The 23,927-nt window shown below is 37.1% G+C and overlaps 3 protein-coding genes across 4 annotated transcripts in view; 2 read left to right on the top strand and 1 right to left on the bottom strand.

Moving 5' to 3' along the window:
* LOC135933491 (adenylate kinase 2, mitochondrial-like) overlaps window positions 1–23,927 on the bottom strand; it is a 51,601-nt gene that overhangs the window by 9,141 nt on the left and 18,533 nt on the right. The window lies entirely within an intron of this gene.
* On the top strand, window positions 30–4,020 carry LOC135933565 (C-type lectin domain family 4 member E-like). Its single transcript, XM_065471671.1, has 8 exons — window positions 30–115; window positions 303–383; window positions 1,982–2,095; window positions 2,295–2,372; window positions 2,468–2,533; window positions 2,643–2,794; window positions 2,909–3,033; window positions 3,118–4,020. The coding sequence occupies exons 1-8, from the start codon at window positions 52–54 to the stop codon at window positions 3,320–3,322; spliced, it is 885 nt and encodes a 294-aa protein (XP_065327743.1). The 5' UTR covers window positions 30–51; the 3' UTR covers window positions 3,323–4,020.
* LOC135933563 (CD209 antigen-like protein E) lies at window positions 10,178–16,822 on the top strand. Of its 2 annotated transcripts, XM_065471665.1 has the most exons (8): window positions 10,178–10,343; window positions 14,626–14,700; window positions 15,200–15,322; window positions 15,665–15,742; window positions 15,914–15,979; window positions 16,088–16,239; window positions 16,352–16,476; window positions 16,560–16,822. In XM_065471665.1, exons 2-8 carry the CDS (start codon window positions 14,670–14,672, stop codon window positions 16,747–16,749), a joined length of 765 nt encoding a protein of 254 aa, XP_065327737.1. In that variant the 5' UTR covers window positions 10,178–10,343; window positions 14,626–14,669; the 3' UTR covers window positions 16,750–16,822. The 2 variants fall into 2 exon arrangements, with proteins under 2 accessions (XP_065327737.1, XP_065327741.1); XM_065471669.1 differs by lacking the exon at window positions 10,178–10,343 and having other exon boundaries at window positions 14,600–14,700.

The raw sequence follows: 23,927 nt of genomic DNA on the forward strand, positions 1-23,927 counted from the left end.
AACTTCTCTTTTAGAACTGCTAATACACAGCAGCCACACACACACAGCAAAATGCCTGAAGCTGAGGTAGTTTACTCCGATGTGAAGTTTGCAAGAGGAAAAAAGGGAGCCAATGGTGAGACTTATCTAGTCATCTTTCTACATGTGAAAAGATTCCTAAAAAATCTCTGAAAAGCTGTTTATATTACATCTTAGGTTTGAGTGTAATGTGAATACAGTGATTTATTTTGCAGCCACTCATTTTATCGGCAGCCACCGTCGGTGTTAACTGTGCAACAATCCGGTTTCATCTTTCATTGCAGAGGCCGTTACCCCATCGACTGACTCGACTTACTCTGAAATCAAGATCTCAAAGACTCAGCCATCCACAGCAGAGCTGTCTGGTAGGAAAACAGCAGTAATAAAAAAAAAAAAAGCAGAACATTTCTTCCAAAATCGTAGCTGTATGTAAATTTTAAAAAGAAGGTCAAAATGTGTGCAACAAATAAACACGCTCAACTTTTACAGTAGTACTGGTACACAATTTGCATTTTTTTACACCTTAATTTAAGACAAAAAGATGACAATGATGAATATGAGATATAAATTATAGACATTACAGCAGCATCAGAGGCTGTCAGTATAAAAAAGTAGCTGAAATAAAATGATTAATGAACAAAAACAAAATTGTTGTGGAGTTGTCACCACACTTCGTTGTAAAAATAATGTAAATTTAATTTCAGAACATCAGACCCTCTCATTTTTGAAGTGTCTCATTTACAAGTTTCCTCAATTTTTTTTTTTTTTTTTTACAAAAATTGGGGAAACTTGTAAATGAGACACGTTTCTTTTTTTTGTTTTTACTGGTAAAATTATAAAGAGAAGTAAAGGTTAATTAAAGAATGAGGAAGTGGTTCTGTAGGAGTGGTTCATTTAAATAAACGAGTTTCTGTGTGTGTGTGTGCACATGTGTTAATGTTGATGCAGTTTCTTTATATTTCTCAAAAACCACTGGGCTGCCTTATTGCAGAAGAGGAACTACGGTGCTGAGTTTGAGGTTGTCTCGAGGAGCAGTTCTCTGCTAAGAGATCATTTGCATAAAATTGTCAATTTTAGTCCCCAGAAGACCGACTCTGACCAGACACTGCGCTCATTTATCTAAACGAAACTTGTAGCTACCCATTTTTCTTTGTCCTTCAGTTCCTCTTCACTCTCTACTTAATTTTTTTTAGTTAAAATTGTTAACATTATTTGTTATTTCTCCAGTGCTTATCTCCTTATTTGTAGTCCACAAAAATCAGTTGGTGGATGCACAGTTTCATCCAGGAGATTAGGGCTTTGACCTGTGTCATATCATTTTAGTTTTAACTAGTTTTCTAGTATATTTTGACTTGTAACTTTTGTCTTCATCCACTGTTTGGTTAGATCTTTTTTGGTGATAAAACTTTGGGTTATCCTTTTTTGTCAGTACCATCATCTCCAAATTATACATCATCTTGCTATTATATTTGTGTGTCACAAATTGCCTCCTGCACTCATCTCCAGCTACTCCACCTGCCTGCACTCTCTTCTTCACCTCTGTGATGCACTGTCTGTTGCTTTGGAAGGTTAATCCCAGGTGTTTAAACTCATCTACCATCACCAGCTCTGTTTTTTACAACTTCATCATGTCCAGTATTATTAAAGACAGGAATGTGCAATGAATACAGGGTGCAGTCAAATATGTTATTATCTGCCTTGCAGATTAAAAAAAATGGACAAACAGAGTTTTATAAAAACAAAATAAAATTGGAAAAAGAGAATAGCATAAGTCACTTGTTTACCTTTGAGGTTGGTGTGTTTTAAATCTGTGATTCTGTGCTTGAAGAATGAGCCAGTGAATCGTGTTCTTTGTACAAAAACAGCGAGAACATTAACATCTCAAATCTAGCTCAATAAAATTCAGAACCACCTTTACACCACATCTCACATCTCTAACCTGTTTCCTTTTCTCACTATTCAGACAGTCCTCAACAAGCTGTGGTGAGCAAAGGGTCAAAGGTCACCTCAGAGAGAGTGGTTCTGATGGTTCTCAGTGTTCTCCTGGCAGCTGCTCTCATTGCTCTGTGTTTTACCAGTGAGTTAATATTAGAATTTAATAAGACTTAATTAACATCAGTTATTTTCAGTAATGCTAAGAAGAATAATGCTTCTGATGAATGTTTTTCTCAAAATACTATTTTACTTTTTAACAGATGTAAAAAATCTTTTCAGCGTAAACAAAAAAGTTACTGACTAATTTGTTTATTTGCTTTTGATATTTTTTTTTTTATCAGCATTTGATAAAAGTAGAACTAACCAAGAGCTTGAAAATCTGAAACTTGAAAAAACGAAGTGTGAAAGTAATCTCACAGGTAAGCATATACACCTGGTATACTGTGATATTTGGTCAGACATTCCTGATGAATGACTGATGAAAGTTGATTTTTTAAATTCTTTATTCTAACAGAGACTCTCTCTAAGATGAAATCATGCAGCACGGTGCAGCCGACCTGTCCAGTACCTAAAGTAATAAGTAAGTTATGGATTTTGTCTCTGAGACACAAACTTCAAGCTAAGTTCACACAAACATGAACAGTGATTTCTTCCACCTGACTGAAGTCGTTGCTGTAATCTCTTCAAAGATGATTCTTGTTATAAATGTGAAGAAGGCTGGGAGCAACATGGAGAAAAGTGCTATAATTTCTCCATCAGTAAATCATCCTGGAAACAGAGCAGAGATGAATGTAGAGCTAAAGAAGGAGACCTGGTTAAGATAGACAGCAGAGAGGAGCAGGTATGAAACACTGCTGCAGGTTCATGTTCTCACATGTTTATCACATCTTTATGTTTCACATTTTTAGCACAGAAAATTCTAAAAAAGTCATTTTCATCATCTTTTCCTGATTAGACTTTCCTGGAGAGAAGACTGAGAGATTTAATGACTGAAGATGAGGACAAGTTCTGGATCGGACTGACAGACTCAGCAGTAGAGGGCAGATGGGTGTGGGTGGACAGATCATCACTGAATGAAAGGTTTGATTGTTGAGAAAATATATTTTTGCCATTTCCAGAATGAAAGTTACAGTTTTTACTTCTTTTTTGTTTTTCATCACTTAGTTTGGTGTTTTGGAGTGGCAACGAGCCAGACAATTGGACAGGGAAGAAAGATGAACATCCTGAAGGAGAGGACTGTGTGAGGATAGGAGAAAAAGGCGGAGCTAATGAGCTGAAGTGTTGGTTTGATGCATTTTGCTCAGAGCCTCACAGAAGTATTTGTGAGAAAGCAGGAGTAACTGGAAAGCCTAAGATTACATGCGACTGAAATTCACTTAGAAAACTCCAAAAGCAGGAGTAAAAGGACAGTTTAAAAAAGTATATGACTGAAATTCACATATGAAACTCCAGAATGGAGTGAAGCATTTTTTAAAATAATGTCACAAACAGAAACAAAATGAACATAGTAAAATAAACACGAGTAATATTTTGTATCTGATACTTTTCAGTTTTGAAGTGATTTACACGAACAAGAAATGTGGGAGCACCTGTGAAATTCATTAAACTTTTAATAATAAATTATCCTGTTTTTTAAACTTAAAGCCATCTAGAAAGTTAAAAAGTATTTTGGATAGTGAAACAATGAGTACATCATATAAAAGAAGAACCTATGAATTATTTATTATCACTTTTACAGGAAAAAGAAAGGAACGAAGAAAGAAAGACATGCGTAGTGTTACAGTAGAATAAGTAATTCACGTCAGTGTTATTAAAAATAGGAAGTGAGTGTTATGCCACATTTAACATTGAGTTATCCAGTATAAGAAAAGGACGCTGTGGTTCTCAGAGTTTTCAGTGTGAGAAGCTTTTTGCAACTGTTATAAATGATCCACATTTCTTAACTCTCACATCTGCGGCTGAAAAACCTCTGGCAGTGTGGCACTGCTGTCTGTGCTCTCCTGCATTGTTATTTATCTTCTCTGCGTGTTTTTTATTTCAAATGTGTGTGTGAATTACAAGAAATTAAACGAGAAACAGAACATTTGCTGTTGTTGTAAAATCCTGTCGGCTTCATGTGTTAACCTTCTTTTTTTGCGGCGACAAATTATAAATCATTACATAGTATTATTAGATATTAATCAATTGTTAAAGAAGGATCTTAATTTTAAGATTTCAAGTGTAATTTTAATTTTAAGTAGAGTGCGATCCTAAGTTGCACCACAAGGGGGCACTTCCAGGTCTGGCACAAAGTTCTGCCCATAGTATCCTAGACATTCAGACCTGTAGATACTAGGGGTGGGTTTTTATAATCGATTTATCGATTAAAATCGATTCTGGCTTGGATAACGTGAAATCGATTCATTAAAATCCTGAATCAATTTTTTAATATAAATTTATTTTGCTCGAAATGCCAGAATCTCTGGTGAATTCTCACAAAATTTCAACAACCACCAAACAGCTAAGACAGTAAATGAGAGCAGGAACACGGATTCTGCACAAAGACCTAAACACACAGCGCGACCCGCGGATCAGAATCAGTGAGATGTCGCCTTTCTCACTGTCGGGGCTGAAAGCCGACAGCTCGCTGATTCTGATCTGTCGGCGGGGCCGCGCTTTGCGTTCACGCCCTTTTTGCGCTGATTCTAAAGCTGTTAGTTTTATCTCTCTCCAAACAATATTGACCGAACCAGCAACAAAAGAAGATCCAAACTACGCTTCACATAAACATCGTCATGAAATCACTCTGACTTTTACTGTTTTGCTGCCACCACACTTCATGCACAGCTCTCTCTCTCTCTCTCTCTCTCTCTCTCTCTCTCAAGTCTACCGTTGTTTACAGCGCTGTCGGCCGCTGTTTTTTTTCCCTTTTACATTCTTCAGAAAAGAAAACCTCATTTCTGCTGTTCAATACTGAACCAATTTAAACTTTTTAAAATTATGCAAAATGCAAACTGCTTAGCCGTGTCTCTAATAAAACCGCTGTAAGGTCAGAGGTAACGTTCATATGTTGATTAATGGTTTTCTTTCGTTTTTGATATACTGCAGAATATTTTTATAAAATCCCAGGCCAGGAAAATCACCTTCATGTTTTTCTGTGTTTTATCTTCAGCTACTTTGACACAAATGCATCTGCTGTGACGCTCACACCTTTGATAAAGTCTTGTGTGTGTCATCTTCCTTTTTTATTTATACAAAAATATGTAAATGTACTGATCTGAATTATAATATTTCTGACTGTCAAAATTTCCCAGATTCAAATCGAATCGAATCGAATTAAATCGAATCGTGGATCGAATCGATTCGGGACCTTGTGAATCGGAATTGAATCGATTCTAGAAATCAGTGACGATACCCAGCCCTAGTAGATACTGTACCTTTATACAGATGACTGGGAGATCATGCACATTAAAATAAAGCATTTCAAGATTTAATAATGAATAAAGATAAATGAATAAAATATGCTTTAGTAAATTCATTTCCAAATCACTTTAGTTTATTATACATTTATTATTCTTTTTTAAAATTACTTTAATTGTCTTTTATTGATTTATACATTAATAAATTAATGAAAAACCCACTGTTTAATCTACTAAACACATCTGTAATTCTAAACCTCAACCACAGAGCAGAGAGGACAATAAATGTCTCATTATTTATTTATTTTAAGTTCCAGCTGATCATTGCATCACTTTTTTCCGATGCTGTTCTAAGATCTTTTTGTTTTATTATGTTGTAATTAACAAAATCTTTGTTTATTCAATTTATTAATCAGCATTTGAACACACGAGAGACAAAGAAACATTAAAACAATTGGAAGGTCTCGAAAATAAAGCTGTAAATAAAAAAATCTGTAAACTTGTACAGTATTCACATTTCTTTAGTGTTCTTGATAAACATTTTAATATAAGTTGGGGAATTTCTGTGCAGCACCAAATTTATTAGAAAATACAACTTATTAAGTCATTAATAAATTAAATAGAGCATTTTTACGTAATTTGGAAGAGTTTGCCATTTTTTTTGGTTAAGTTCCTGTAACAAGAATCTTACTGAACTGCTAATAAAGCAGAGATCAATGTAGAGCTAAATGTAGAGCCGAACATGAACCAACATGAGGGTTCATGTTCGTATGCATGAAATCACATTGTTATGTTTCATCATCTCAGCACAGAAAAGTCCAACAAGGAGCTCGGGAAGAAAGAGACTGGAGTTTAAAAAATGTCCTAAATTTAACCTAAACTTCCTAAACTAAGCTCACTTCACGACCTGTGTGACTGAGAACCTACACAGATAAGTCCAGTGAGGTCATTTCCTCAACTGTTTCTGTTCAGACATTTCTGGAGAGAAAACTGAGAAACAAACTGAATGAAGATGACAAGTTCTGGATCAGACTGACAGACTCAGCAGTAGAGGAAGATATTTGTGGGTGGATGGTTCACCACTGTGTAAAAGGCTTGATTGTTGAGAAAACTTTGGGTTGTGTCACATTTGTGAAACAACTATTTTAATAACACGCTAAAATATCACCTCATCTCATGGGCAGTTCCTCATTTTGTTCTGCTTTACTTTTTGTTTATATCTTCCTTTTAACTACTTGGCAATCTGATGGAACTCAAAAAAATGTTGTTGCATTTGTATGCAAGAGATAAGCACAATGTACCACAGGGACAGACATTTCAATAATAATAATAATAAAAAACCTTCCTTCAGTTATAATAAAAGCTGTTATTCTGACATTAGGAACCAGACTGAGGATGAAAGCTCCTCCCTTCTCTTTAGGAACAGGTAAACAGGAAGTTGTTATAATTTTTTTTAAGCTGCAAAACAGAAGTTACAATGAGTAAGGAAGCATTTAGAGTGAGCATCATTGTTGACTACATCTGTTTTCTGTTAAATGTATAAAGAACTGGATGTAGAATAAATAAAAAAGGAAACATAATTTCAACACTTTGTTGTGTTTTGTGATTCAGAGACTGTTGGATTACGTCTGAAGTCAGGATCTTGAAGTTTCAGCATGATGAGCCGTCCGCAGAGCTTCATAGAAGGTAAGAACATTAACGTGGTGGTAAAACAACAGGAAGGTGACGGAGCTTCAGTCAGATCTGAGTGATCATCATCAGACTTTTAATTAAAGTTAAGATGTTTGTGCTGGAACAGAACAACATTATATGTATATGACTTTAAAATATGTAGAGCCCACATTCATTGTTTAATCATATCAATTATTTTTCTTTATTTATTGCATAAATCAGAAATGTAAAGGGTCAAAAGTAATTGATGAAGAAAGAGTTTTTAAAAGTTATGCAAAATGAAGATGTGAAGAGCAAAAACAAAAACAGGAACTGACCAAAAGGATGTTTGACATGTTAACATGTTTTAACTCAAGTGTTTCCTGTTCAAAGCATCTTAATCAACTTTAATGTTCTTGCATTGACACTCAGCTACAGTTCAGTGTAGCTTGTTGTAGCCTGTTTTAAACATGCTGTCGTGCACTTAAGAAACCTGACCTTGACTCCTCTGTCCTTGCAAATTTTAGACCTATTTCTAAGCTCCCCTTCCTGTCAAAAATCTTAGGAAAGATTGTATTTGTTCAGTTGCAATCCTTTCTATACTGTCAATCACAGCATCTTGATCACCCGACTGGAGCACTGTGGTATCAAGGCCACTCCATTGGACTGGATCAGGTCATACATCTCCGATAGGACTTTTTCTGTGAGCCTCGGCGATTTTATATCTTCTTCAGCTCCCTTTAATTGCGGTGTTCCACGGGGATCCGTATTAGGCCCAATTCTGGTGCCCATCTATATGTTGCCGCTAGCCTTCATTTTCAGGAAATATAACATCTGTTTTCATTCTTATGCTGACGACACTCAGATATGTCTCCGGCTAAAGAGTAACACCTCCTCTTCGCTGGAATCCTTATTTCAGTGTCTCCGTGAAGTTAAGACCTGGGTGGCCTCAAATTTTCTTAAATTTAATGAGGAAAAAACTGAGTGATCACCTTTGGACCAAGCTGCAATTCTAGTACCCCAGATCTTGACCTGCACAGTTTAGCACCTTTTGTTAAACCGCATGCAAAAAAATTTGGGGGTTATACTGGAGAGTAATTTTACCTTTGAGAAACAGATAAACTCTGTTGTACAGCGGTCCTTTTTTAAATTGAAGCTCTTATCCAAGGTGAAATCCTTTTTATCTTTTAAAAACCTAGAACAGGCAATTCACGCTTTTATCTTGTCTCAACTGGACTACTGTAATTCTCTCTATCTAGGTGTTAGCCAGTCTTGTCTAGCACAGCTCCAGCTGGTCCAGAATGCTGCAGCACGTCTCCTGACACGTTCGAAGAGACACGAGCATATCTCCCCGGTGCTCGCCTCACTTCAGTGGCTTCCAATCCGCTTTAGAATTAAATACAAAATTTTGTTGATGACTTACAAACTGCTGAACGGTGAGGCTCTAGAATATCTGTCTGACTTACTGCAGCCTTATATGCCCCCCAGAGCTCTAAGATCAAGTGATCTCTTGCTCTTGGCCACTTCTAAGTCGAGGCTGGTTCACAGAGATGACCGGGCATTCGCGGTTGTGGGGCCAAAAATGTGGAATGATTTACCTCGCCACATTAGAAAGACCCCGACTGTCAGTCTTTTCAAATCCCATCTTAAAACACACATTTACTCATTGGCTTTCAACACCACATGAGAGTTACCTATCTATCCACCTAGTCATCTGTTACCAGGTATTTATGTTATTGATGTTATTTTTACTTTTTTTTATTATCTTTGTACAGCACTTTGGCCAACATTTGTTGTTATTAAATGTGCTATATAAATAAAGTAAAGTATACTGATTTTAACTGTTATAACTGATAAATACACACTTTTCTGAACTCTCACATTGTGTCTCCTCTAAATGTTCATCAGGTGAAGCTCCTGACTCTCGGCATGCAAAATCAAACAGAGGGTCAAAGGTCACCACAGAGAGAGTGGCCCTGCTGGTTCTCTGTATCCTGCTGGCAGCTGCTCTCATCATTATTTATCGTCTCTGTGAGTTTGTGTGGTTTCCTTCGTCTTACTTAATGTAAAGAAAATCAATGATCTGATTTTCTGTAAATCAAATGAGTAAAACATTTACATTGAAGGTGTAAAACACTGCATATTGCCCACATTGGCTCTGTTTAATCTTGTTGCAGCAAATTAAAGATGTGTCCAACCTTTTCAAAGTTTTTCTTGATTTTTAAAAAACCTTAATTTACAAAATCTTTGTTTCTCTCATTTTAAAATCAGCAGTTGAAAACATGAGAACTAAAGAAACACTGAAAACACAAAGCTACGAAAATCCCTCCAGTGTAAACAAACCTCACTGACTGACTAGTTTGTTTGTTCCTTTTTAATCAATGTTTGACAAAATTAAAACTAACAAACAGCACGAAAACCCGAAACATGACGAAGTGAAGTGTGAAAGTAATCTGACAGGTAAGCATATACAGCTGATTGTTTCTAACCTTCAGTCTAAATCAAACTCATGACACACAGCTGAGTCTGTCTTTTTTATTCCATGTAACTGATTTTGGAAGTTTGTTTTTTTTAATCAAGCTTTAGAAAAAATAGATGATGAATGACTGATGACTGTTTATTCTTTATACTAACAGAGACTCTCTCTAAGATGAAATCATGCAGCACGGTGCAGCCGACCTGTCCAGGACCTAAAGTAATAAGTAAGTTATGGATTTTGTCTTTGAGACACAAACTTCAAGCTAAGTTCACACAAACATGAACAGTGATTTCTTCCACCTGACTGAAGTCGTTGCTGTAATCTCTTCAAAGATGATCCTTGTTATAAATGTGAAGAAGGCTGGGAGCAACATGGAGGAAAGTGCTATTACTTCTCCATCAGTAAATCATCCTGGAAACAGAGCAGAGATGAGTGTAGAGCTAAAGGAGGAGACCTGGTTAAGATAGACAGCAGAGAGGAGCAGGTATGAAACACTGCTGCAGGTTCATGTTCTCATATGTTTTATCACATCTTTATGTTTCACCTGTTTCACCTTCTCAGCACAGAAAAGTCTAACAAGGAAAAATTAATCATATTTTTAAGTTCTGGATCGGACTGACAGACTCAGCAGTCGAGGACAGATGGCTTTGGGTGGACGGATCACCACTGGATCAAAAGTTTAATTGTTGAGAAAATATTTTTTTTCATTACTTGATTTAAAGTTACCAGTTTTTACTGAAACAATTCTTTCTGTTTTTCATTCCTTAGTTTGAAGTTTTGGTGGGGCAATGACCCAGACAATTGGAAAGGGCGTAATGGTGAACATCCTGATGGAGAGGACTGTGCGAGGATGGGAGCAAAAGGTAGAGCTGATGATCTGAAGTGTTATTTTGATGCATTATGCTCAAATCCTCACAGAAGTATTTGTGAGAAAGCAGGAGTAAAAGGGCAGTTTAAAAAAGTATGTGTCTGAAATTCACTTATGAAACTCCAGAATGAAGTGATGCAATTTTTAAAAATAATGCCACAAACAGAAACAAAATGAACATAGTAAAATAAACACGAGTAATATTTTGTATCTGATACTTTTCAGTTTTGAAGCGATTAACACGAACAAGAAATGTGGGAGCACCTGTGAAATTCATACATTTTTATAATAAAATAATAAATTATCCTGTTTTTTAAACTTAAAGCCATCTAGAAAGTTAAAAAGTATTTTGGATAGTGAAACAATGAGGACATCATATAACTACAGAAGAACCTTTGAATTATTTATTATCACTTTTACAGGAAAAAGAAAGGAACGAAGAAAGAAAGACATGTGAAGCGATTCAGAAAAATTGTAAATCAAAAGGCCAATGCAGGAGGAGCACAGTCACATCAGACAACTGCAGCCTGACCTCAGGGGGGCAGTATTTCCATGTCTGTTTCATTCTGTCTAAGAACAGTATTTACAGTATTTAATTCAAATTACAGTTTTTCTGAATTGCTAAAACACATTTCCTAAAATCTCATCTCTTTGTCTCAAAACACTAAACACAAACTCTAAAATCCAAGCTACACACACAAAACCTTCGACTTGTATTGCAAAACCAAACATTTAACCCCAAACTATTTTAACTTTTCTCAAAATCAGCCACTACTGTCAAAAACCACACAAAACCAGCCAATGTGCAAACACAACTTAGCAACGATAACACACTACAGAAATAAATACAAAACCCTGTGAGATAGCAGGAAAATAATATTTATCTATTCATTCATTTATACTTGTACTCACATTTTAACAAAAAAGAACTGCAACAAAAACAATATAGATAGCTAGCTAGCTAGCCAGCTAGCTAGCTAGATACTAGACAGCATATATTTGTATATATACAAATTATATATTTTTACAGCTTAATCAGATAATTTATTCTGCCTCAGCATCACGCTTCTGTGCTGGGTAAGGCCACAGGACTTCATCCACATTACATGCTATGGTCTCCCTTGCAGTGCAACGAGGAAAGAATCCTTTAGCACGCCAAATCCAGCCCTGGCAAGATTCCAGTCCTATCTCCATGCTGAGAAAAACTCCTCAATAGGGTTCAAAAGGAACAGTATGGTGGAAGAAACACATTGATAAAAAGCTGCTCATTGTGAAACCAATTGCATATTCCTGGACCTCTGTGAAAGCTCACATTGTCCCAAATGATATGGGATGCTCTGCCTATTCGCAATCTCGCTACTCAAGCAAAGCATCCTGTAGACCATCCAGGAATGTTGCTAGAAGTTTGTTGTTGTGTGGCTCAACAATAACATGACCGTGGGGAACCCCATAGCTGCTGATGGCAGCATAAATAGTTACATCTCCACCACACTGGCCAGGCAGTTCAATAATGGCACGTTCACCTATGGCATTGTGACCTTTTTTCCCCTGTTTTGCTAGATTCAGAATGTATGTTGTCTTCTATAATCCACTGCTGCATTTCATGCAGTCAAATTGCATTATTTTCACGGCCCATATCCACAATAAGTGTCTCCTGGAGTTGTGAGCATATGAGTGTTCTTCCACCTTCATGTGGCCATCTTTCAATTCTAAACAAAATACCATTTAGTTATAAGTATACTTGTATACAAAGCACATGTATACATCATACTATTTCATTTATAGAACTAAAATTAGTTTGTTGTGTACAGAGAATCTTTGAGCTTGACTCAATGGTTAGGCCTCATGAATACATCTTCGCGGATGAAGCTGTATTCAATCTAGCAAAAAGCAGAAGAAGAGGTTGCAACATGTGTTTTCAATCTAGAGTGGTAATGTGTAAATGATGAAAACAGTGTGTTAGTTGTGTTTCACTTCTGTAGCCTGTGTGCATCGTTCTGGATACAAGTGCACCACACTGCTAGATGTGTTTTGTGTTTGAGAATGTGTTTAGAGCTAGTTTTTACAATGGGATTTAGTGTTTAAGCAATTCAGAAAAACTGTAATGTGTAAATTTGAATTTGAAAAAATCAGAAAAACACTGACCTGACGTTATTTGAACAAATACCTTCAGGTCAGTGTTTTATCAATCAACACATAATATGATTTAATTCTTTCCTAATTACCAAAGGAGCAAAGGTCTTACAGTAACGTAAAAAAGTTTTGTTTACACACAAATATCTTTACAACTTTTGACTTCTAAAGTTAAAAAACAAAGCCATTTTAAAAAAAAAGAAAGAAAATGAAGATTTATGATCAATAAAGAATAAGTGTGATTATTTTCTTTTCAGCTTCCGCTTGTGTGCTACTTTTCAGATGTGGTGTGTAATTCTTTTCTTTTTTAATCTGTTGGAATTCATAAAATCTTTGTTGTCTCTCATTTCTTAGTTAGTATTTGAATGTATGAGAACAAAAAGTGTCAATAAAAATCTGAAACTTAAGCATTTATGGCCAGTATACTGCAGGTTTTAGTCACACTTTGATTGTTTTTAACTGCCAGTCTTATTCAAACTGGTGACACACTGGTCACAAATTTTGAAGCCATCCTGATAGAGATCCAACTTTTTTAGATCCAATTAAAATCAAGGCAATCAAAAAGATGCTCTGGAAAAGAGCAGAATTCTTGGAACAGAGTTTAATACACTGAAGCATATGGACAGCAGGACAAATACACCCAGACATTTAGCAAGAGAATTACATAGCAGAAATCAAGCAAAGCAAAACCCCTGGGCGTACAGCCTTAGGCACAGACAGCAGAGTAACACAGAGACGGACAGAAAGTAGCAGCAGGAAAACAGTGCTGGGGTGTCATCTGTCACCCCCTAATATATAGGGACCAGTATCCCCGCCCCCTGCTGCTGGGTAACTTTTCCACCTGTCCTCCAGCCAAACACAGCTGCAGGGTCAGGTAGCGGCCAAGGTCCTGGCCAGAGGTCAGTCAGGACTCTGGCTACCCTTTGTTTTGGCCTATCACAACAGGTCATGACACGGTCAAACATCGCACATTAACCCTAATTATTAAATCTTACAAAGCAAGTGGCACAATCTTATAATATACAATCTTATAACTACATAGGTTACATGCTTAACATATAAAAAACATTTCAGTGTAGGTTAGTGAGTGTGTGTGTGTGATTATATCATATGATATTTTATCGTGATGTGTTCAGGATCTCTGTTACAATGTTACTGTTTTGGTTGTGCATCATCAAAGACATTGAGTGTGTATTGGGGGAAGTTAGTTACCGGAGCTGGAGAGTGAGTTATTCAGGAGATCTCTCCCCTTACATTAACTTCCTTGTCACTGTACCACCTTAACCATGTGCTTAAGACTAAGTGAAAGTTAAAATATACATGTTCAGTGCAGATAGATATATAGTTATATAGTTAAACATGTCACACAAAAGTCCACCAGTGGTGCAGTGGTGCTTTTTGGTAATCTCAGTCTCTCACTGAGCACGCTCCTGTGGCGGGCCAGCATGTCATGGAGTGGGTGGGAGTTATTATCCAGCATTGTCTTTCTCTTGGACAACATCCACCTCTCCCTAAGGGAGTCATTTCCTCAACTGTTTCTGTTCAGACATTTCTGGAGAGAAGAATGAGAAACAAAATGAATGAAGATGACAAGTTCTGGATCAGACTGACAGACTCAGCAGTAGAGGGCAGATATTTGTGGGTGGATGGTTCACCACTGTGTAAAAGGCTTGATTGTTGAGAAAACTTTAGGTTGTGCCACATTTGTGAAACAACTATTTTAACAGCACCCTAAAATTTCACCTCATGTCATGGGCAGTTCCTCGTTTTGTTCTGCTTAAATACTTTTTGTTTTTATGTTCCTTTTAACTGCCTGCAAATCTGATGCAACTTATAAAACTGTTGTTACATTGTATGCAAGAGATCATTACAATGTACCACAGGGACAGACATTTCAACAATAAATAAAGAAACATTGCTTCAGTTATAATAAAAGCCGTTATTCTGGCAGGAGGAGCCAGACTTAGTCAACAGGAAGTTGCTTTTTTAAGCTGTAAAACAGACGTTAGAAGGAGTAAGGAAGCAATTAGAGTGAGCATCAATGCTTAGCTATATCTGTTTTTTGTTAAATTAGAAAGAATTGAATCTATGATAAATAACAAAGAAAACTGAATTTCAACATTTTGTTGTGTTTTGTGATTCAGAGACTGTTGGATTAAGTCTGAAGTCAGGATCTTGAAGTTTCAGCATGATGAGCCGTCCGCAGAGCTTCATAGAAGGTAAGAACATTAATGTGGTGGTAAAACAACAGGAAGGTGACGGAGTTTCAGTCAGGTCTGAGTGATCATCATCAGATTTTTAATTAAAGTTAAGATGTTTGTGCTGGAACAGAACAACATTATATGTATAAAACTGAAATATATGTAGAGCCCACATTCATTATTTAATCATATGAATTTTTAAAATATTTTAATAAATCAGAAATATAACAGTCAAAAGTAATTGATGAAGAAAGAGTGTTTAAAAGTTATGCAAAATGAAGATGTGAAGAGCAAAAACAAAAAAAGGATGTGTGACATGTTAACATGTTTTAACTCAAGTGTTTCCTGTTCAAAGCATCTTAATCACCTTTAATGTTCTTGTATTGACACTCAGCTACAGTTCAGTGTACTTTAATAGTACTAAAGTATTGTAACATGAGAAACTGTTTAAAACTGTAACAGATAAATAAACACTTTTCTGAACTCTCACATTGTGTCTCCTCTAAATGTTCATCAGGTGAAGCTCCTGACTCTCAGCACGCAAAATCAAACAGAGGGTCAAAGGTCACTGCAGAGAGAGTGGCACTGGTGGTTCTCTGTATCCTGCTGGCAGCTGCTCTCATCATTATTTGTTGCCTCTGTGAGTTTGTGCGGTTTCCTTTGTCTTACTTAACTTAAAGAAAATCAATGATCTGATTTTCTGTAAATCAAATGAGTAAAACATTTACAGTGAAGGTGTAAAACACTGCAGAGTGCATGCACTGGCTCTGTTTTAATCGTGTTGCAACAAATTAAAGATGCGTCCAACTTTTCAGTGTTTTTGTTATTTTCTGAAAAATCTGTCTGTTTGTTTCTCTCATTTTTAAATCAACAGTTGAAAACATGAGAACTAAAGAAACACTGAAAACACAAAGCTACAAAAATCCTTTCAGTGTAAACAAACCTCACTGACTGACTGGTTTGTTTGTTCTTTTTTAATCAGCGCTTGACAAAATTAGAACGAACAAAGAGCTCGAAAACCTGAAACATCACAAAATGAAGTGTGAAAGTAATCTGACAGGTAAGCATATACAGCTGATTGTTTCTAACCTTCAGTCTCAATCAAACTCATGACACACAGCTGAGTCTGTCTTTTTTATTCCATGTGAATGATTATTTGTTTTTTTATTCAAACTTTAGACAAAAATAGATGATGAATGACTGATGACTGTTTTATTCTTTATTCTAACAGAGACTCTCTCTAAGATAAAACCATGCAGCATGGTGCAGCCGACCTTTCCAGTACCTAAAGTAATAAGTAAGTTATGGATTTTGTCTCTGTGACACAAACTTCAAGCTAAGTTCACACAAACATGAACAGTGATTCTTCCACCTGATTGAAGTCGTTGCTGTAATCTCTTCAAAGATGGTCCTTGTACTAAATGTGTAGAAGGCTTCGAGCTACATGGAGGAAAGTGCTATTACTTCTCCATCAGTAAATCATCCTGGAACAAGAGCAGAGATGAGTGTGGAGCTAAAGGAGGAGACCTGGTTAAGATAGACAGCAGAGAGGAGCAGGTATGAAACACTGCTGCAGGTTCATGTTCTCATGTTTATCACATCTTTATGTTTCATCTTGTCAGCACAGAAAAGTCTAACAAGGTAATTTTCATCATCTTTTCCTGATCAGACTTTCCTGGAGAGAAGACTGAGAGATGTAATGACTGAAGTTCAGGACAAGTTCTGGATCGGACTGACAGACTCCGCAGTAGAGGGCAGATGGGTGTGGGTGGACGGATCATCACTGGATCAAAGGTTTGATTGTTGTGAAAATATATTTTTGTCATTTCCAGAATTAACGTTACAGTTTTTACTTCTTTTTGTTTTTCATCACTTAGTTTGGAGTTTTGGAGCAAAGGTGAGCCAGACAATTGGAAAAGTGAACATCCTGATGGAGAGGACTGTGTGAGGATGGGAGAAAAAGGCGGAGCTAAAGATCTGAAGTGTTGGTTTGATGCAGTTTGCTCAAAGCCTCACAGAAGTATTTGTGAGGAAGCAGGATCCGATGGACAGTATGTATGTTTGTAACTTAAATTGACATATGAAACACCAGAATGAAGTGATTCAATTTTTTTAAAAGAAATGTTGAAACAGAAATAAAGTGAACATAGAAAACATGTTTATTTTACTTTCTGATATTTTTAGAAGAAATGTGGGACCTGTGAAATGTATTAAACTGTTCTCAATAATAAATATAATTGTAACATCATACATCTACAGAACAACCTATGAATTATTTATTATCACTTTTACAGGAAAAGGAAAGGAACGGAGAAAGAAAGACATTTTAAGTGTTAAAATGGAGTAAGCTATTAATGTCAGTGCGATAAAATTGATAAAAAAAAAAGAAAAAATGACCACTATGTCACATTTTAACACCGAGTCATCCAGTACAAAAAAGAAGGATGTGGTTCTCAGAGTTTGCAGTGTGAGAAGCTGTTTGTAAATGTTGATCAACATTTCCCAACTCTCACATCTGTTTCTCCTGTAAATGTTCATAAGGTGAAGCTCCTGACCAGTAGCGGTTGTTGATACGGGCAGTTGCCCGAGGCGGCATCGTGGTGGGGGGCGGCATCACGGGCATCGGCGAAAAAAAAAAAAAGTTGCTCGTACTCATGCTGCCCCGACGTCATGCCAGCGCATATTGGGGATGGCATAGGCACCGATCGGTTTTCTTTCGCCCATTTGCTGGGCGGCACAGGGAGGAGAGGGCGGGGCGGCGGGGGATTCTCTGGCTGGCTGGAGCAGCATCTAATAACCAACTCGCAAAATAAAACAAAATAAAAACAAACCAACAAACGCGAAAACACCAGACATCATGATACAGACTTATAATTTGCACCGATGTTTTTTTCGAAATTCTACACGCGAAAAGTGAGCGCGAGAGCCCTCGATGCGCCTGCTCGCTGCTGAAGTCAAAGTAAACTTTATTGTCATCTCTGCTACATACAGTACAGTGTATAGAGACACGAGGCTCCAGTTACAGCAGTGCAAGTCAACAAACAATAAATATAAGAAGAGTAAGAAAATAAATATACACTTTAGGACTAGGGGTAAAGGGATCAATAACAATTTAAAATTTATAATTTACAGTTTGATGACTTAAAGTCTCACACACAACCCGTCGAAAGGGGAGGGGGCCGGCTGCTTCCAAAGACAGCACATTTCATTCATAATGTTGTAAATCCAAGCCCATTTGGTATTCATGATTTGAATCCTGGGTTGTGCAAAATCCTAGAAATACACCCTAGACAAAGTGAATCTATGAACTAAGGTGTAGGTCTATTAGGTTATGTTGTGGTGATCCTCGAGTTGGGGGATGGGTGTTCATACTGGAGTTCAAAATTTAAACCAATGGAAGATGGACAAGAAAAGTTCAAAGCTATCAGGTGCTCAGTTTAGAAAAAAGAGAAAAGAAGAGGAGGAGAAACGAGCAAAAGATACAGGTAAGCAGATGTGTCATTGGATAATGGCAGGCCATCCTGAAACAATCAGAATCAGAATACTTTATTAATCCCTAAGGAAATTATGTGGGTTACAGTTGCTCCAAGAAGAAATGGTAAAAATAGTAACAGTAACAGACTAAACTCCAAACAATACATTATGTTACCGATTTTAATATTAATTAGTCATTGTCAATTGTTGATTTCTCCTGTTCTCATTGTATGACGAATTAAGATGCTGTTTGGTAGCCGTTTGCATACAATGCATAATCTCTTTCTCTTCATATGTGTTTCTCTGGTAAAATTCAGTATAGTTCCGACAACAGTTCTATGATAATGTACAATCCTTAATATGTTTTGTGTGTGTGTGTGTGCGTGCGTGCGTGGGGGGTGGGGGCGCGTCAGAGGGAGTGCTCGGCCAGGGCGCCAAACAGGCTAGGACCACCACTGCTCCTGACTCTTAAAATGCTAAATCAAACAGAGGGTCAAAGGTCACCTCTGACATTGTGACACTGTTGGTCTCTGTGTTCTCCTGACAGCTGCTCACATTGGTATTTATCTTCTCTGAGCTTTTGCTTTTATTCAAATGTGTGTCTGAATTTGGGACTTGTATTGGTTTGTTTTGCTCTTTGAAATGTAACGTGTTGCTGCTAACACAGTAACAGCTAGCTTAGCTCACGTCACGACATCTACACTTCAAAACAATTTTTGCACCTCGTAAACTCAGTAATTTATGCTTCCAAAGACATATGGTTGTTTAAAAGGCTGTTTTGGGATAATCTTCCATAGTTGGGATAGACATAACTGTCATGATCAGTGTTGGTCAAGTTACTTGAAAATCGTATTCAGTTCCTAATTACTGATTACTTCTCCAAGAAAGTAATCCCTTTACTTTACTTTACTGATTACTTATTTTCAAAAGTAATTAGTTACCGTAATTCCCGGACTACAGAGCGCACCTGATTAAAAGCCGCATGCTCTAATTTTAGAAAGAAAATCAATTTTGTACTTGTACAGGCCGCACCGGATTTTAAGCCGTATGCGTTTCACTCGTAATATTAGATATTTACACAGAAATATTACACGTGAGGATTTTTAAAGTTTAATTTAATCTGTAAGGTAACATAAACATGGTAACACAAAGGTTATGGTAACATACAAAAATACATACTGCAAATGCTTTTTTTCCTCGAACAGCGCCTCTAACACGGCTACCTTTAAGTATACGTACGTATCGGTAACACACAAATTACGTTGCTTATGTTTTTTTTATGGAACAGTGCACAAACAACATTACAACGTCTCTTAACAACCAGTAAAAATATATACCGTATATATACTACTTATCAATTTTATTGGTCTACTGTTACCAGGCAAAATGTTTTTGGCTACATGAAAAAAAATTGCATTAGCCGCACGTCAGTGTAAGCCGCAGTGTTCACAGTGTGGGAAAAAAGTAGCGGCTTATGACCCGAAAACTACGGTAATTTATTATTTAGTTACTCTTTAAAAACATGATACACAACCTGAATACTTAATAAAGTAATAGACCTTTCTGCCCAATTCTATTCTTTAACTTTAACTTTATGCATCAAGCAAAAATTAAATCATATGCAACATTCTCTGACTGGAAGAAATTTGTTTAACATTTAAACCTATTTTTTGCATATTCCAGCATATTAAATAAAATCGTTTTTTGTGTTTACACTCACTCTTTCAAATAGATGCAAGTAAAACACAACAAAAAAATGAATAAAATCAAAGATTCAGTGGCACTGAGTCCTGTAAATGGACTGGTTCTTATATAGCGTTTTACTACTCTTCTAAACACTCAAAGCTTGTAACATGTTACTTTTAACGTGTTACTGCCCATGTCTGGTCTTCACTTTGTTGTTCTTTTTATGCAGTTTTTATTTAATTCAGTGCTAAAATCATAACAATAAGGTACCTTCTAGAACACAGGTGTTGAACTTCAGGCCTCGAGGGCCGGTGTCCTGCAGGTTTTAGATGTGTCCTTGATCCAACACAGCTGATTCAAATGGCTAAATGACCTCCTCAACATGTCTTGAAGTTCTCCAGATGCCAGCTAATGAACTTATCATTTGATTCAGGTGTGTTGACCCAGGGTGAGATCTAAAACCTGCAGGACACCGGCCCTCGAGGCCTGGAGTTCGACACCCCTGTTCCAGAAGTTTCTCCAAAGAAGTCCAGTTTTTCTGACCAACTGATTTCTATATTTAACACATCACCAAGACCTGCTGCATCAGCACATATACCTCTGAGTAACAAACATAAAATATGACTGTTTGCATTTTGAACAGATGAATGTGTAAATAAACATCTGGCAGAAGTGACAGAACAAAACACACTCCCTTTAGTTCATCTCATCATTGACCTGTTTTACTTTTTAAGACCAGATATCCTTGTAGAGCAAAATTTAGCATTGTGGTCTAGACAACCCAAAATATGATGTTCACATATGTGGATGCCAGGTCCTAGGAAGTTAAAAAAAATCTTAATTTACAAAATCTTTGTTTCTCTCATTTTTTTCAATTAGCTTTTGAAAACATGTTCAGCTATAAGCTGATCTTACTCAGCTTATACAAATCTTAATAAATCCTTTTGTAAACTTAAAGCCATCTAGAAGATTACAAAGCATTTGGTAACTGAATCAGTGAGTACATCATATAACTACTACAGAAGAACCTATGAATTATTTATTATCCCTTTTAAAGGAAAAAGAAAGGAATGAAGGAAGAAAGACAAGCGATTGAGAAAAACTGTGAATCAAAAGACCAATGCAGGAGGAGCACAGTCACATCAGACAACTGCAGCCTGACCTCAGGGGGGCAGTATTTCCATGTCTGTTTCATTCTGTCTAAGAACAGTATTTACAGTATTTAATTCAAATTAAGTTTTTCTGAATTGCTAAAACACATTTCCTAAAATCTCATCTCTTTGTCTCAAAACACTAAACACAAACTCTAAAATCCAAGCTACACACACAAAACCTTCGACTTGTATTGCAAAACCAAACATTTGACCCCAAACTATTTTAACTTTTCTCAAAATCAACCACTACTGTCAAAAACCACACAAAACCAGCCAATGTGCAAACACAACTTAGCAACCATTACACACTACAGAAATAAATACAAAACCCTGTGAGATAGCAGGAAAATAATATTTATCTATTCATTCATTTATACTTGTATTCACATTTTAACAAAAAAGAACTGCAACAAAAACAATATAGATAGATAGCTAGCTAGCTAGATACTAGAGAGCATATATTTGTATATATAGAAATTATATATTTTTACAGCTTAATCAGATAATTTATTCTGCCTCAGCATCACGCTTCTGTGCTGGGTAAGGCCACAGGACTTCATCCACATTACATGCTATGGTCTCCCTTGCAGTGCAACGAGGAAAGAATCCTTTAGCACGCCAAATCCAGCCCTGGCAAGATTCCAGTCCTATCTCTATGCTGAGAAAAACTCCTCAATAGGGTTCAAAAGGAACAGTATGGGAAGAGTATGGTGGAAGAAACACATTGATAAAATGCTGCTCATTGTGAAACCAATTGCATATTCCTGGAGCTCGGAGAAAGCTCACATTGTCCCAAATGATATGGGATGCTCTGCCTACTCGCGATCTCGCTACTAAAGCAAAGCATCCCGTAGACCAACCAGGAATGTTGCTAGAATTTCGGTGTTGTATGGCCCAAAAGTAACATGACTGTGGAGAACCCCATAGCTGCTGATGGCAGCACAGATAGTTACATTTCCACCACGCTGGCCAGGCAGTTCAATAATGGCACGTTGACCTATGACATTGTGACTTTTTCTTGTCCTTTTTGCTGCATTTCATGCAGTCAAATTGCATTATTCTCACGGACCATATCCACAATAAGTGTCTCCTGGTGTTGTGAGCATATGAGTGTTCTTCCACCTTCATGTGGCCATCTTTCAATTCTAAAGAAAATACCATTTAGTTATAAGTATACTTGTATACATACCACATGTATACATTATTCTATTTCATTTACAGAACTAAAATTAATTTGTTGTGTACAGAGAATCTTTGAGGTTGACTCAATGGTTAGGCCCCATGAATACATCTTCGTGGATGAAGTTGTATTCAATCTAGCAAAAAGCAGAAGAAGAGGTTGCAACATGTGTTTTCAATCTAGAGCGGTAGTGTGTTAATGATGAAAACAGTGTGTTAGTTGTGTTTCACTTCTGTAGCCTGTGTGCACCGTTCTGGGTACAAGTGCACCACACTGCTAGATGTGTTTTGTGTTTGAAAATGTGTTTAGACTTTTGGTAAATGGGAGATTCAGATTTGCAAATGGTGTCCTAACCAGATGAATAGTGTTTAAGATTTTGGCAACTGTGGGATTGATTTGATGAAAGAGTTTTCATAGTTGACAGTTTAGTTTTCACAATGGGATTTAGTGTTTTAGCAATTCAGAAAAACTGTAAAATAATTTTGGGTCAAGTGTTTGGTTTTGAAAGACAAGTCAAAGGTTTTGTGTGTGTTTATCACACTTGTGGCTAATGATGTGAGGGTACATATAAGCCAGAGCACTGGAGGCACTACAATGGATAGAAATCCATGAAGAGGAGTTCATGTGAGAGGAGGTCGAGCAGGTCAAGATGGTTGAGGTGGTCAGTGAGGACAAAGAACAGTAATATCAGATGAAATCAGAGCTACTGTGATTGACTATGTTCTTGTCCATGGTATGACAATGAAGGAGGCCGGACTAAGGGTACAACCAAACATCAGTAGATTCACCGTGTCCACCATAATCCGAAGATTTAGAGAAGAGAACAGGTAGTTACCTTTTTTGACATCATAGTATGTAAATGTTGACAACAATTACATATGTACAATGACTGTACTATATACTGACCACAGTAAACATGTTTCAGTACATCACTATGCCAGTGTACTGAGGTACTGTAATGGAGGGTTAGTCTGACTGTTTGTAGGCCTATTCCATGTATGTATTTTTGTAAGTGCATTTTCTCTTTTGTAGAATTGAAAGACTGCCACATGGGGTGGTAGGACATCTATGTTCTCCCCACACCAAGAGACCCTAATTGTCGATATGGTCTACAACACCATTAAACTGCGTGAAATTCAGCTGAGGATCATTCATGACCATTTGCATTTTGACATTTTGTCAGCCTCTCTACTGTAGACCGTGTCCTCAAGCGCAACAGACTGCGCCTGAAACAGCTGTACTGAATGCCCTTTGAACACAACTCTGATATAGTCAAAGAGCAAAGATTCCAGTATGTACTGATTTGTATATACCCAGCACATAAATGTTGGTTACTGTAAGTAGTGATTTACTGTAGTTGGCCTACATCACCTACAAAAATGTGTATATATCTTCCTCAATCACATGCGAGATGCTCTGTTAGGGCAGCAGGATGAGCTGCCCATTTATGTTGTTGTTTGGGACAATTTGAGTTTTCACAGAGGCCTCCGGGTTAGGGAGTGGTTCAATATGAACCAAGGTTTTATCAATCTTTGCCTTCCACCATACTCCCCTTTCCTGAACCCCACTGAAGAATTCTTCTCCTCATGGCGGTGGAAGTTATATGAACGCCAACCTTACACCAGGGTAAATCTCCTGCAAGTCATGGAACTGGCCTGTGGTGACATTGGTGTGGAGCCATGTCAAGCCTGGATACGAGATGCCAGGGGTTTTTTTCCCCATGCCTGGCCAGAGAACATGTGGCCTGTGAT

The sequence above is a fragment of the Pelmatolapia mariae genome, linkage group LG22 (assembly GCF_036321145.2).
Source record: "Pelmatolapia mariae isolate MD_Pm_ZW linkage group LG22, Pm_UMD_F_2, whole genome shotgun sequence".
NCBI lineage: Eukaryota > Metazoa > Chordata > Actinopteri > Cichliformes > Cichlidae > Pelmatolapia > Pelmatolapia mariae.

Bases quoted from the DNA above. Each gene is read 5' to 3' on its own strand.
- LOC135933565 (XM_065471671.1), top strand. From the start codon at position 52: ATGCCTGAAGCTGAGGTAGTTTACTCCGATGTGAAGTTTGCAAGAGGA. The intron at 384-1,981 runs GTAGGAAAACAG...CTCACTATTCAG, and splicing joins ATCCACAGCAGAGCTGTCTG to ACAGTCCTCAACAAGCTGTG. The intron at 2,534-2,642 runs GTAAGTTATGGA...ATCTCTTCAAAG, and splicing joins TCCAGTACCTAAAGTAATAA to ATGATTCTTGTTATAAATGT.
- LOC135933563 (XM_065471665.1), top strand. From the start codon at position 14,670: ATGATGAGCCGTCCGCAGAGCTTCATAGAAG. The intron at 15,980-16,087 runs GTAAGTTATGGA...ATCTCTTCAAAG, and splicing joins TCCAGTACCTAAAGTAATAA to ATGGTCCTTGTACTAAATGT. The intron at 16,477-16,559 runs GTTTGATTGTTG...TTCATCACTTAG, and splicing joins GGATCATCACTGGATCAAAG to TTTGGAGTTTTGGAGCAAAG.